Source organism: Loxodonta africana, chromosome 3, assembly GCF_030014295.1.
Source record: "Loxodonta africana isolate mLoxAfr1 chromosome 3, mLoxAfr1.hap2, whole genome shotgun sequence".
Lineage (NCBI taxonomy): Eukaryota > Metazoa > Chordata > Mammalia > Proboscidea > Elephantidae > Loxodonta > Loxodonta africana.
Genome location: NC_087344.1, coordinates 40,950,734 through 40,966,242, shown reverse-complemented (window position 1 = coordinate 40,966,242; position 15,509 = coordinate 40,950,734). Strand labels below are relative to the sequence as shown.

Genomic DNA, 15,509 nt, shown 5'->3' with positions numbered 1-15,509 from the left:
CCGTCTGGGCTCTGAGGCCAGCTTCCCGCGAGGTTACCTGGACCCGCGTCGCCCCAGAGCCGGGCGGACCGGGACACCACGTCAAGGGGTGCTCCCGGCCGCAGCCTAACCACAGACGGAACAGGCCTGGAACCCCGAAAAGAGCGACCTGGAGCAAGTTTCACTCTAGTTCGCTCAAGTCCCTCCTTTCCCCTCCTAGCATTGGGAGCCCCAAGGCTCACAGTAAGTCTTGGACAACCGGAAACCAGGAAAAGGCACAACGTCCAAAGTAGCCAGCATTTTCAGGATTCTAAGAGGTGTTAATAAGTACGTGTTTTGCCTCCTCGAATGTCACTGGAGGAAATACTGGTTGGTGACTAGTTGGTCCCAGCCCAGAGGATGGCAAAAGATGGCAAACACAACTCAGAAGAAACAGGCTCAGGCTTTAGGTCCCCGCCCCCCCCCCGGCTGGGGACAGGGAATCCAAAGTTTAAAGGAACAAAACGAGTGACCAAGGGAACATGGTAGCCCTCGGTTTGCAGAGGCTCACAGGTGGCTACAGCTTCTACAAAGCAGGCTTATCATTCCCTGGAGCTTAAACGAATCCGTAAATTGAAGGGGAAATTGTGAACACTATTCATTTCTACTCATATTGTGATTTTATTTATCGGGAATTTATTAGAATAGTATATTAAGGGCTGTGGGCATTTTTTTTTCAACCTGCTAAGTGAAGCTGAAGACTTGAACTTTCTGCTAGTCTTCATGCAGTCATGCATGGTTTTGGGGTGGGATAGAGGGGGGAGAAATACTCCTTCAGTACCCAACACAAACACCTGAATCTAAACATGAACCTCAAAGTAGCAATATATTTATTTACAAAATATACAGTTTCACAGAAACAGCTTGGCTTTATACACATAAACTTTATAATTACACAGAACCATGTAAACGATGTTAAGTGTCTTGCCTGGCCAAAGCCAATGGGAGGGGCCTACTTTTAGGGTGACACCTCTCCCTCCCCTCATGTCATTCCCCATCAACCAGGAGCCCCTGGATAGGCCATTCCAAATTTGCATAAAGAAGCTGATTGCAGCTGCCCAGCTCAATCTAACTGAAAAACCAAGGCGTCTGACTTTTTAGACACCACCCTAGACACCACCCACAGGGGCAGATCTGTTAAAAGAACAAAAAAATCAAGGAAACAAAAATGGAGATGCACAGAGCAGCATCTCCAGGCATTGAACCTTCTCATAAATTTAACAATTTCCAGTCGTGACACTTCATCCTAAAATCAGGCAAATTCTTAAATGCACTTTTAGAACTGTGGCGTTAAAAAAAGGAAAACATTTTGGAACTTTGGTTATTCTCATGGTGAAGACAATGGACAGGCCATGTCATTGGGCAGATCTTTGGCAAATTCCTCTCCACCATGTCCTGCTGTCTGCCCTTATCAGTCACACAGCTGTCTGGGAGTGAAGCTTGTCTCTATATCAACTTTGACTATTTCCTCCACAGCAGAACTTCTCCCTTGGCGATTGTCGCAATAAACTGGGTTTCAGAAAGTATTTCCCTCTACTTTCGTGTAAATATAAGCAACACAATTTTTTTTTAAAGACGGCTGGGTGAGCATGAAAGAGACTAGGACAAAAGCCGGGCTTTAATGAGTCACGTTAGGGTTCAACTACCTGGGTGCTTCTTTGAGAGAACATGGAAGGGTCTCTCCTGGTAGACCTGCCTAGGGCACCTGCTGCAAGGACCGGAAGCACCCGGCAGGGAGACTACAGGCCCATCCTGCTGCAAATAAATAGGACTAACACAGACTTTCTTCCTTTTCATGCTTAACAAGAAACAATACTATGAAATCACACCCATCAATTTACAAAAAACATTTTGAGAACAAGTATTGGAACTGCTGAAAGCAAGGTCAACGACAGAAAAAGCTGGAGCCCCCTCTCGCTCCAAGCCCAGAACCACCAGGGTTCGGGTGCACTGCCCTCCTCTGCGGGGCTCCAGGCACAACCTCCCTGGCTTTCCCACGGCTAGCCCATACAGGGGCCTCCCCTATCCAGGATCCTGGTTGGACCTAAGGAACTCTGTGCAGTTTTATGGAAGATTCCTGAGGGAGGACAAATGGTATCGTATTACTCACCAATTCAACCAAAAACAGGATCCAAGTCCTAACCTTGCCCCATGGAACCAGCAGGCCCAGCCTGGATGAAAGGCATACTAACAACTACCTGCAGGAGAGGTCTCTCCGTCTTTCTTGACCCCGTTACTTAGAGGAACACACAAAATGTCCCAGTGATTGCCTTGCCTTTATGTTGCCACTGGAATAAGGTGAGGTGAAGAGATGATGATGAGAGAACCTAACTGCTCTCACGCTTGAAAACAGCTTGCCTGGGCCCTACCAGTACCTCAAACACGACTGGAGCAAAAGGGCCCCTATCAAGAACTCAGCCAACACTACTGGCTGTATCGTGCAAAAAGACAAGATTTTTTTACATCGTGCAAAACAGGAAACTGCGTTATGAACACAGGTCACCTCAACCCCCCAACCAACCCTCTTTCCACAGAGAAGTGGCCACATACTGTCCCTTTTAATAAACAGAAAAAAACCTAGGAATCATTAACTAACCTGCCATGCCAGGGGTCCTCACAGCAAGACCAGAGTACTGGGGCTAGACCCTGTGGTGGCTGAGGCAGGTAGACAGGGCAGGCCACCAGGGAAAGGGCCTTTTATGGTTGCTGTACAGACACTTATGGTAAAAGACTCACACTCAAGAAAAAGCTTACACATATGGCTGTTCACGTAACAGGCCGGGGAAACTGAGACCTCCTCTCCCCAACACAGTGGAAGCGGGGAATAACAGCTAGCACTTGTTCCAATCGGCGGGAATTTGTTAACAACGATATCGAAAGTTCACAATACCATATACCCTCATTTTCCGCTGACCCAAACCCCACTGAGCCTGGGTGTTCGGTCCACCTCCACTGCAGAGAACACAGCTCTAGCAGCAGCTTTGGCCAATAAAGATTTTATTCGGTCACTGGCTATGTACAGTTTAGACCTTGGACAACCTGTCCTTTGCTTAGGCACCTGGATGGCAGAGGTCTGCCCGCAACAGAGCTGAGAGTTCTGTGCTCAACTAAGAAATGGGCCAGAGAGCCCACAGTCCCTTCCAATTCCTTGCCCAGTCTCCTCACGTGTCAGCAGTCAGTCCAGAAACAGCTTCCGGGAGCCCATTCGGGAACGGTTAGAACGGCGGATGTCAAACTTGGAGTCCCGGCACTTTTGGCAGACAAACACTTCCGGAACGTTGGATTTCCGGATTTTCGCACAGGACAAGTGGATCCAGGTGTGGCACTCATTACACTCGATCATGGGGCGGCCCGCAAATGGCTTCATGCAAAAGCAAGTGACGAGGTCCCAAGAATCGTCATCTGAAAAGCAAGGAAGACATGAGACAGGGAACAAAAGCTCTTCCTAGTCCCTCTCCATCAGGAAAGCTGCCCGTCCAATGGGACAGAGCATCTGAGCTGCCGGGAGACCTGTTACTCCACAGATAAAAACTATTTCAACCTTCATTCAGCAATGACACTTTCTCAGAAAAAGCAATCAATGCACAACAAAGAGCAGTGAGTTGTGTGGTAACCAGGAATTATCAATGAGATGTTTATTTATGAACTATGCTGTTTTTACATTCTTAGGTTTCTCTTAGCATCTCAGCTGTCTCTGTGATCAACTTCTCCCTAAGCATCCTGGTATGCCCCCCCAGCCCCTTCCTGCCCTTCTCCCCGGAGATGGCGGGACCCACGCTACCATCTCACCCGTGAACAGGATCCCCATGGCTCCTGGTGCATGTACACATGCCACAAAAAGACGAACTATGAGATTCCTGCCTAAAGTAGCCCCTCTCCTACCCACCAACCAGTAAGCACTTGCATCACCCCGGGCCCACTCACCTGAATCCACCATGATGTCCTCATCATTGCCGGTGCTGTCCTCGTCCCGGAACACCACCTGCTTTCCCTGCCGGATGATAGTCCGTTTGCCTTCAGTCTTTATTTCTTTGACCTGATCAGGTGACACTGTGGCACAAGAACCACTCGAGGGCGTGTCGGAGTCCCAGCCCGAGCTAGGGTCACTAGGGGCCTGGGGGATATCCTGCAGGGTGGGGCTCGTGGGGGTCTCTACATATGGGTCGGCAGCTTCCAGCTTCAGCAAGCTCCCCATGTACCCCTCCTTGACAGGCACATCACTATCCCTCCGCTTCCTCTTCTTCTTCTTCTTCAGCTTGTCAGTTTTCTTTCTGTCCAGGAGGAAGTCGCTGGGCTTGGCCCGCTGTAAGAGGGTGGGCTGCAGGTGGCTAAAGCAGCGGTCAGAGACAGGCAGGGGCATGGAAGACGCGATGTCGGGGAATGCAGCATCCCAGCCGTCGCTGTCAATGGTGCCAGCAGTGCTGTTGGCAGGACTGGGGCTGCTCCGCAAAGGCAGCTCCTGAAAGGACAGAGCAGAGGACCAGAGGTTCCAGTTATTCTGACCAGTCCCATGAGACGGAGCCGGCTCCGGCCCAGGCGGGGGCTTCCAGTGGTGGGTTCTCCCAACCCTGAGCTTCTCAGCTCTCATCAGCATTAGAACTGAGAAGCAGTGTCAAGTAGTAGCTTAAAGAGCCTTTCCAGGGAAAGCAAGAGCCCCTAGCAGAGAAACTTTGCCTCCCGTCACTGAACTTACAGAAGCAGTGACTGATGGGTTCTAACTGCTGAACTTTTGGTTAGTAGCCGAGCACTTAAGCACTGCACCACCAGAGATCCTTTAATAAACCATCTAACTGCTTTATTCAATAAATATCCACGGAAATGGACTCTGAAAACACCTTCTCACACCCTCTCAACTTTCTGATGGTAAAATCTTTCCTTCCACTTGGACTCCCAAGGGATATGCTTTTTAATTAAGTGAACTTAAATTAGTTTTCGAGACTTTCTCGACACTTTTTAAAAAACTGAGGACATCTCAAAATATCACAAATTCAAGGTAGCTAACTACTGCACCAAAGCCATGAGCTAAACCCGGTGCTTACTGCAGACCATTCAAGCACGTTATCTGCAAATAGGAGCAACATTGCACTAGGTACAAAGCAGCATCGCCCCCTATGTAAGAAATGGAAACTATAAACAATGCTGCGATTTTGTCTCTTTTCTTCTTAGCCTGGTACAATACAAAGGAGACCCCTAAATTTGAACGTGGCAATCTGGTTCACTGTCCTGTTTATTTCTCAGCAAAGAAAAATTCCCCTCAGTTAAGTGGAGAGCCTGTTCAAATGGGATTCTGGCCCTGAGTCCTGGAGGACTCTTTTTTTATGTGGCTCGCACAGCAACCCAGATGCTTAGCGAGAGACAGGGCACTGTGCACCCAGAGCCAGACTGTCTGGTTGAAGCTCAGGCTCCTCTCTGTTCCCCAATTTCTACATCTTTAAAATGTAGATAAAGCAACTAGAAAAAAACAAAACAAAACCCACTGCCGTTGAGCTGATTCTGACTCATAGTAACCTTACAGGCCAGAGTAGAACTACTCCATTGGGTTTCCAAGGCTGTAACCACCAGGGCTCCCTTAATAAAGCGCCTACCTCCTATTATTACAAGCAAGAATAGTGCCTGGCTGTAATAAGCACTCAGTAACTACCGGCTATCATTAAGAGCCAAAGTCCCTGAATGGCACAATCAGCTAAGTGCTCAGCTGCTAACTGAAAGGTTAGTGGTTAGAACCAACCCAGAGGCACCTCAGAAGAAAAGCCTGGCAATCTGCTTCTGAAAAGCCACAACCTTGAAAATCCTATGGAGCACAGTTCTTCTCTGACACACTCAGGATTGCCACGAGTCAGAACCACTTGGTGAGAACTGGTGATGGTGGTATTATTAACAACAGGTAAATATCAAATACACATAACATTACTTTCAAAGGCTCTTAAAACTTTAAACGTTTATTAAATGATTTCTAATAGTTTCAGGAACCACTTCCTGGCTGGTCTGTTTCCAAGAAACAGATTTCTGCCCAACTATTAAAGACCCAGTGATCTGCTCCTGTCAAGAGGACAGCCTAGAAAGCCCCACGGGGCACTTCCACTCTGTCACATTGGGTCACTATGAGTAGAATATCGACTCAACAGCACCCAATAACTTTGCTACTTAAAAAATGTGACATCATCAGGCATGAAGTCACTGTCTTGTCACCCTCAAGAACATGAGGTGAAGGCACTCTGATTTGACTACACAAACGAAAACGTCTAGAAAGCTCTGAGGATTACCTCTTTTGGATAAGGGATGTAGCCAGCGTAAGCCAAGACAAAAGTGCAGAATTTGTTGAAATCCTCCACAGTCCTGCGCCTCTTGTAGCTAGGTGAGTACTCCTGTTAAGAGACGAGAAAACAGGGTGTGTTTGAAAGCAGACACTCTTACACGTGGAATAACAGCAACAAAATCAGCCAAGCTGAGGTTTTTATTGTCAACTGCTCAAAAATGCACTATCTGATTGACAAACACTCTAGAAACAGGGTTAAGGTAAACTCAGGACAAGAAGTAACACTTTTCAGAAAGCTGGAAAAAGAATATTACGATTTAATGCCAGGAATACTGGGAAACTGGTTAGGAGATAAAAGCTTGTACAAGAGGCTATTTCTTAGCGCTCATGTGGCATTTTCTGCATTATCTATTAGTCTCTGCGGCCTATCAGGAGCTTCAGTTACTGTTTTTGCTACAGATTTCCCATTTTGAAAATAAACTCCTGCTGCAGCTATAACTTAAGTATTTTAAGTGACTTACAAAACCAACTGCTTAACCTTCAGGGCTTACTCAGGCCTGGGACCCTCCCTGCCTGGGGGCTGCTGAGGGCCCCCTCCTCCTGCCAAGCTCTCTCTCCTTTCAGAGGAACATGTTCTGTTCCCCTCCATTGCTCCAACATCAGTGTCCTTGGCACACAAACGTTTCTTGACTCAAAGAACAAAACAGAAGTTTTCTTATTAGTCTTACTTGTACATCTTAAACTGGACTATTACATGTCTGGGCTTATGTGTCTTCTCCCGCTTTGAACCACAAACACCTCGTAACAAGAACGAATTTTTCTCTTCATAAACAAAGCAATACAAGGAGAAAAAACCTTTATCTGCTACTAAACAAAACGACTGTGCTTCACTCTGGTTTTTTTGACTAGTTTTTTTACAGAGATTTTCTTTCAGCAATTTATCCCCCCCTTCCCCATCCTTACGTGTTCAGCTAACACTTCTAAAGCCTTGAAACCAACTGCCCTGCTGGAGTGAAAGCGAAGCGGAGGGTTAGCTCCGGGCAGCCCACCACAGCCCCTCCCCGGGAGAGAGGTGCTCGGAAGACAGCGGCACAGGCAGTGCCCACAGGTTTTCTTCCCGAGGCTCCGTTTACTTTTATTTTCTCCACTTGGCTTAGTAAACCGCCTACTCCCCCGCCCCTCGTACGCTCGGATCGAAGGACACTCGGGCTACCGGAGTACTGGAGACGCCCGGCCTCCAGCGCTTCCTACAGTGCAAGCTCCTGCCCCCAGCCCCAGGAGACACTGAGGCCCGTCCCTCTTGGCCGGTTCTGAGGACTAAGCTCGGTCCCTAAACTCTCGGGAGGAACTTTTATTTCGCCGGGGAACGTGCAAAAGTGGGTCAGGAACCCAGACGCGGAACAGGCAGCTCCCAGGCCCGCGCGGGAGGCACCGACTCGGGCGTTCCGTGCCGCCCCCACCCCGCGCCCGCCGGCCCGCCTTCAGGAAAAGCAGATGGCGGAGCGGCCCCCTCTCCGCCGCCCGCTCACGGAAGCCGCCCCCCGCCGCCTCGGCCCGGAAGGTGCGGGGCCCACCGCGGGGGAGGGGCAGACGCGGGGGGCCGGCGGGATTGCAGGGTCCCGGGTGGGGGCCACGCGCAACCCCCGGGTGAAGGCGGGCGATAAACCAGGGCACTGCCTCCCCTTCCCCCTCCCCCCGCGCCGACCCCGGCACCGGGCAGAGCCGACCTCGGGGGTCAGGGGCGCCAGGAGGGTGACCGGGACCCAGGGCCCATCTCCGGAAGGGGGGGACCGAGCCAGGGCGGAGCAAGCAGGGCCGGAGGGCGGGGGACGGAGCGCGCCTGGGGGGTGGGGCCGCGCGAGCCCCGCAGGCGGGGGACCTCGAAGGACGAGGCTCCCTAAGCGCCGAGGGGGCGGGGGCGATTCCGCTCGGCGCCGACTCAGGGGGCGGGGCGGGGGCCCCCGGGATTAGGGGCGCCGCGGGGGCCTCGGGGAGCCCACTCCTTGCCGCAGGGGGCCGCCAGCTCCTCTGAGAGGGGGGACAGAAAGCTCCTCACAGAAGACAGACGCGGGCGTACGAACGAGGGGCGACGGGTCGGACCGAGTCCCAGGGGCGGGGAGGGGGTAAGACAGGCCGGCGGGGGAGGGGCTGGGGGCATAGACAAGTCCCGGGCTCTAGGAGGCCGGGAGCGGCGGCCCTGGGAGCGGTGGGCGCAGCGACCCGGGAGAGGCACGCAGGATGGGACGCGGACCTCCGGACAGGGCCACCGAGGCGAGGCCGGCGGGAGGACGGGCGCGGGCCCGACCGGGGGGCGGGGGTTGGGCTCCGGGGGGCGGCGGGGGATAGGTGGGGGAAGGGAAGCGGCGCACGACCCTAGGGGGTCCGGCCCACGGGGGCGCAGGCTCCCGGTGGCGGTGCCGGGGGTGATCCAGGCGCATCCCTCACTCACCTCCGGATGGAAGGCGGCGGCGCAGGAGTCGGAGTCCATGTTCAGGGCGGGGGGCGGCGGCTGCGGGAGTGGAGGGGCCGGAGTGCGGACGCCGGAACGCGAGGCCGTTCGGGGCCGGGGGCTCCGGCGGCCGCGCAGGACGAGGGCGGACCCCGGAGGGTTCGCCTCAGCTAGAGGATATGGGGGGCTCGGCGTGTCGCGTCCCGGGCACTGTGCTCCCGGGCTGGCGGCTCCACGGCCGAGCAGTGTCGCGATGCTGCTCCCACAGCCGGCGCAACGGGCGAGGCGGGAGAGTCGCTGCGGGGGGCGGCGGCGGCAGCAGCGAGCGGGAACCCGACCGGCTCCCCGACCTGACGCCCAGTTCGGCTCGTGTCTCGGGAGGGAGGGAGGGAGGGAGGGAGCGCCGCGGGGGCTGTCGGGGAATGTAGTCTGTGGGAGACTAGAAGCGGGCGGTGAGGGGGCGTGGCGCGGTGGGCGGACGCAGGGCATTGTGGGAGTCGTAGTTCTAGGCCCCGTAGCTGTGGCGCACAAAGCCCGCCTGGAGGACTCCAATCCCCATAGAGCGGCGCGGCGACTGCGCGGTGTGCGGAGGCGGTGTCTCCGGGACTCGAGGCAGCCCGAGCGGGGGAGGTGCGGGGGCTTGCGCTAGCTTAGCCGGCGGGGGGAGGGGCGGCGCAAGCGACAGCGCCTCGTCGCGGGCGGGCAGCGGGAGTCGCCGAGCGGGTGGGGGCGGGGCCGGAGGCCTTGGTTGCGGAGAGCGCTGGAGGGCACCTTCTGGCGCCTCGCCTTTCTTTTCTGGGGCTCGGGGTTCGCGCCTCTTTGTAGGCTAGGGTCTCCCGCGGCCGGGGCGGGGCGGCGGGCACCCGCAACGGGACCGTTCGCCAGGGCTCCGCTCGTCTAGGGCGGAGTCGCCGGCCGGCCCAGCGCGCCCGACACCGGGCGGAGAAAACTTGTTTTCGCGGATGTCGGTTTTGTCGTCGGCTCCTGGTGACCGCGAGGGCCACGGGGACTGCGGACCGAGGCCAACGGGATTGGGAGGACTTCGAGGCTCTTGGTGGCTGTAGCATTCACTTCTGAGTGTCGGGTTACAGCATTTATAAAAACTGTTACTGCTATCAGTGTTTTAGAAAATGTTTTAAACCCGCGTTTTTTCTTCGCGTAACCTTGGGACCGTCCTTGTTTGCTCACTTTCATAGATCATTTTTTTAATGTATTTTCCATATGATTCCAGCACTCGAAAATGAGGTAAAAGCACCACGGTATGCGATATTTGGCGTTAACACCTACTTCTTGTTAATTGATATTTTGAGGGTTTTAAAGTAAATGCTGAGCTGCAGAGTATTTTACAACTCTATATTTGAAGGTTAATTGATTCTGACCACTTGGTTGAACAGTAACAGTCTTCGTGAGTTTACCAAAAGGAAGCCTGAGATTCTTTAATATTTTTAATAACCATTGGAAAGAAAAATCTATGTACAAAATGCAGATAATTGAATACCATGTCTGGTAGCTTCGAAGACAAACTTTGTTAAGGAAGAGTAACAAAATTTTTTAAAGTCAGACAATTAACTCTTGGCTAGACTAAATCAAAACGGTAATTAGGAGAACCACAAACGATGATATATTTGAGTGGCAGTGAATGCTAAATTAGTTGGCTATTGCTATTAAGATGACTAATACTTCTGATGGAAACATTCGGTGGTGAAGAGACTTAGGTTTATCTTAGCAAATACTTCTAAACCGTGAAGTTTTTAGCTTTACTGCATGGCTCAAACTGCCTGGTAGTTTACTGTATCATTATTGCTTTTTATTTCAGCAGTAGCATAGCCCATTGGATGGCTCCTCAGAGGTGATAACAAACTGAGATGCTTTAGAAAGCTAATTAGATAAAAACAGAGACATTGGAAATGTCCTGTCCTTACATCATTAACAATTTCTTGCAGAGTTATCACATTCAGGTGTTTTAGCCACAGATTTGGAATGTCGTTCTGATCACTGTGGCCACAGTAAATGTCATGGGATTAGGCAGTGCTACCCAGGGTCAGAATCACCAGGAGCGACTTGTTCTGCCTAAATAAGAAACAGTTAAGCACATTCGCCAATTGTAGTTTAAAGGTGTAAATACCAAGAAAAATAATTCTTAGAGGTGAAATGCCTTTTACAACTGATCGTCATTCCCTAAGGTATAATTTTGTCTGTTTACTGTGGCAGATAGGTATGTAACTAATTGTTTGCCTTTTCAACATTCTTCACATGTATAATTCAGTGACATTAGTTATGTTTATCATGTCGTTCAACCATTATTATCTGTTTCCAGATTTTCCCATCACCCTTAATAGAAGCTTGGAGCCTTGGTGGCACAGTGGTTAAGAGCTCAGCTGCTAACCAAAAGGTTGGCAGTTCGAATCCACCAGCTGCTCCCTCGGAACCCTATAGGGCAGTTCTGCTGTGTCCTATAGTGTCGCCATGAGTTGGAATCGAGTCAACAGTAACGGGTTTGGTTTTTAATAGAAGCTCAGTATCCCCAAAGCAGTGAGTCCCCCTTTTCTGCTCCCTCATCTACCCCGTAACTACTAATAAACTTTGGTTTCCGTACACTTACCTCTCCTAGACATTTCACAGAAATGGAAGCATACAATATTTATTCCTTTGTGACTGACTTATTTTACTTAGCAAACTGTTTTCAAGGTTTTTTCATATAGTAGCATGATGTATCAGGACTTCGTTTCTCTTTATGGCTGAGTAATAGTCCATTTTACGGATATATAAACCAAAAAAACAAACCCACTGCCTTCGGGTCAATTCCTACTCATCGCAACTCTATAGGACAGAGTAGAACTGCCCCACAGGGTTTCCAAGGAGCGCCTGGTGGATTCCAACTGCCGACCTTTTGGTTAGCAGTCATAGCTCTTAACCACTACGCCACCAGGTTTACTTTTATGAATATATAACGTTTTGTTCATTTTTCTGTTGATGGACCTTTTAGGCTTTTTCTACCTTTTGCCTGTTGTGAATAGTGCTGCAGTGAAATTGGTGTACAGGTATCTATATTCCTGCTTTCAATTCTTTGGGGTATATACCTAGGTATGGAATCCTGGATCATATGATAATTCTGTGTTTAACTTTTTAAGGAACTGCCAAACTGTTTTGCACTTCAGTTGTACCATTTTGCAATCCCATCAGCAATTGATGAGAGTTTCAGTTTCTCCACATCCTCACCAACACCTGTTGTTTTCTGGTTTTGTTTTTCTGTTTGTTTATCACAGCCTGTGGTATAATTTTTCACATAATAAGCATTAAATCCTTTTCCCCCTACAGGTTAAGAAACATTATCAAACTTCAAATGAAATAAAGGACTTGCTCAAAATAATAAGAGCTTCATGACAAAACAGCCTAGAATTCCGGGACCTATATTGGACCACTCAGTCTTATGAAGATAGTACAGGCAATCCCAGGGTTACCAACATAACATCCAATTTACGGACTACTCCTACTTAAGAATGGGCTGCCATAAGGGCCATTATATTAAAAATTTGACTTAAATACAATGGTTGGTAATAATAAACGAACATACTACTTTGTGATGCTCATGAAAACATTGTGCAGTTTGGAAGTGTTTCTCAAGTTTTGTATTCATAGATAAGATACATACTAAGACAGGTATCTCACTAACTGACATTAAATAAAAACCATATTACTTGTTCTGAATTACCTAAAAATTCAACTTAAAGATGGACTTAGGAACAGATCTTGTTCATAACCTGGGGACTGTCTGTAAAGCTCAACTTGAACTGTGTCATGTGACAGGTTTTCAGACCTTAAGTGATAACACTTGCTCAGAGTAGATTTTCAATAGATAGTTCTTCGATAAATTCTTAGTACACAGACGTGACCAGCAGTACATTCTGTACTGTGCTTGTCGTCCTGCCTGCCACTCCACTGAAATAGAAGACTTCATGGAGACGGATATTTTTTTGTCTCCTTCCTTTGACTGCCCTTAGAAATTTTGCCTTTTGGAAAGGGTTAGACATTAATATTTACCATCCCATCCCTAGATTCAAAAAAGGACTATAACAGCAGTAATTGACCCAAATTCGATAGCGTAACTCATGGCTGTGGATTAATAACGTTGATTTTTTCTCTATGACAAGGAGCCCTGGTGATGCAGTGGTTAAGCACTTGGCGGCTAGCCTAAAGGTCAGTGATTTGAACTCACCAACTGCTCTGCAGGAGAAAAATGTAGCAGTCTGCTTCTGAAAAGATTACAACCTTGGAAACCCTATGGGACAGTTCTACTCTGTCTTATAGGGTTGCTATGTGTCGAAATGAACTCAACAGCAATGGGTTTCTCTATAGGACATGCTTAGATTTGTTTGATTTTTCTAGTTTATTTCTCAGGTAGAACTATTCCCGGGCTCCACAGAGTGAATCTAGAATTCCATGATTACTTCAAGAGGATTAGCCAAAGTAGCCAACTCCCTGGAGTCTATGATTCTTTGTTTTCTGCTTTAAAGAAAAAATTATACCTGCTGCTAAATGCTAATTCTCAGATGATTATAGCTACTTAAGGAAAGAGGAAGAAAACTCCAACATTAGTACAGGTTGTGACAAGTTTAAAAATACTAAGAATACCATGGTTTCCCAGTACGTAACTTGAGAATGTAGTTATTTTAATTTGGTTACCAAATATAGCTTCACCTTCCTAAATCACACTGAAGGCTACACTACATTCATTTGGGGGAACATTCAGGAAAGCTTTCTTCCCGTTTTAAAACTACACTTGAGTATGGGTGTGAACATAACCAAAGGTTTATCTTTCCCTGAATTATGTTCTGGTGTTGGCAACTGTTTGTTCAGTTTAATAGTTTAAGAACTTTCTTTACCCTCAGTTTTCTCCCTTCTATTTACAGAAGAGAAAAAAAGTGAATTTCTCAGAATCATAATTGTTTGCATCTTTTAGTATCTTTACTACTGTGTGAACATATATGTGTGAATTTTTAAACCATTAATAAATACCCCTTAACTGTGTGTTGTCAGCTTTTCATGTAGTCAGGAAAATAACCTGTGTGTAAAAGAAACAAATGAATTTTTTTCATTATGGGTTGTAAAGGTAAAATATAAAGATAATAAATAGCTAACGGGATGTTTAGCAACCATTACGAATCACACCTTGGGCTGCCCAGATTTAAGAAAAAATCAGGGTATTAAAGGAAAGTGCAATTTCTTCAGATTCCATAAATGCTGAAGTATCTGTCCCTAAGTGTTCTCAAAGGAAAAAAGGGGGTAACAGCACCTCTTGTCCTGTCTAATATTAGAATCCAAATATCATCAAAATTAGTTTAAATTTTTTCAATTAAAAAGTACCATCAGGACAGTGGGGAAACCCTGCTAGCATAGTGGTTAAGAGCTGTGGCTACTAACCAAAAGGTTGGCAGTTCAAATCCACTAGGCACTCCTTGGAAACCCTGTGGGGCAGTTCTACTCTGTCCTAGAAGGTAACTATGAGTTGGAATTGACTTGACAGTAGTGAAATTATAATTTATTATTGTTAAATCATATATAATCATAAATTACTAAAGCAAAGACCGTTTTTATGATTTTAGAAGAGAGAAACTTCTACAACTTTCATTGTAGTTGAATTTATAAATACAGTTTGCCACCAACTCTTGCTTATTAGGCTAGAATTAACATCTTCACCAAAGGACAGTGTTTGTGCAATCCCAGTCTTCAAGGAGTTTAAAACACACTATTAATCATATGTTTATTTGCTGACAATCACATTGTCATAACCTCGGTGAATTAATTTCTTGAGTTCCCGTTTTGAATTCATGAGGCTGATGAGCAAAAAGGAACTAAATGGCATGCCTGGGTTAGTAGGCTGTTTAGAATTCCAACCACAGCTGATAGGTCTATATCTTTTTCTAGCTGCATTCCTTTATTGATTCAGATATATACACATGGTTTCAAGAGTTCCCCTGTTATGTCCAGGCTGTTAATCATACTTGTTTTTCTCAAGAGCTAAATTCTTTTCTTTTAGGCTTCTATTATTTAATACAAAGGTCATATATGTTTAGTACCGACTAAAACACAGAAAGACAAAATCAACAAACCTAACCAACTAGAGCAAATGTATATTTCCCACTTATTTAGGCATATGACATGGATCATAATGTGTGTAATTTGATTTTTAACTTAACACCATAACATGAACATCCTTCCGTTTCAATAAATATCTACATCATTCATCTATAAGACTGGAACATGATTTAATAATCCCCGTTGTTAGGAATACAAAAAAAAAAAAAATTGTCCTCAATTTCTGACCACAGAAACATTACTGATTTAATCATCCAGTTTATGCAGAGTTGATGAGTTCTGATCCAGAGGGACTATAGTGTTTTTCGCTACAATCATCCCACTTCCTGGCTCCTCAGACTTTCTTGTCACAAAGCCTGACCAAGTAAGCGATTGGCCGGGCTCCTGGTCCCGGGAATGCTGCTGCTGCCGTTAATAGCTGTGTGAACAGTCCATCTATGGGCAACAGGCTGCTGCCGGGTACCTGCCTGTTTTCTTACTTAGGCCTGCGCTTCCCAGGCTGACCTTGAAACTCAGATACATTCTCACAGCAAGATGAGAGATGAGAGATTCCCAGGTGGGAGTGAAAGGCCAGAGCTCTAGGTTCAAAGACTGAATAAAAACAAAATGTCTTCTCCAAAAGTTGAGCTGGATTTAACTGGAACTAAAAAATGACAGCCAGCTCCTGGCAGCAGGCAGGCCTGCCCCCGG

At 47.9% G+C, this 15,509-nt stretch overlaps 1 protein-coding gene across 1 annotated transcript; it reads right to left on the bottom strand.

The window, feature by feature from the left end:
* Window positions 1–2,998: 2,998 nt before the first annotated feature.
* PHF13 (PHD finger protein 13) lies at window positions 2,999–9,028 on the bottom strand. The gene is made up of 4 exons (XM_064281178.1): window positions 8,724–9,028; window positions 6,282–6,383; window positions 3,943–4,477; window positions 2,999–3,420 (listed from the first exon to the last, which is right to left on the bottom strand). The coding sequence occupies exons 1-4, from the start codon at window positions 8,760–8,762 to the stop codon at window positions 3,194–3,196; spliced, it is 903 nt and encodes a 300-aa protein (XP_064137248.1). The 5' UTR covers window positions 8,763–9,028; the 3' UTR covers window positions 2,999–3,193.
* Between the last annotated feature and the right edge of the window lie 6,481 nt (window positions 9,029–15,509).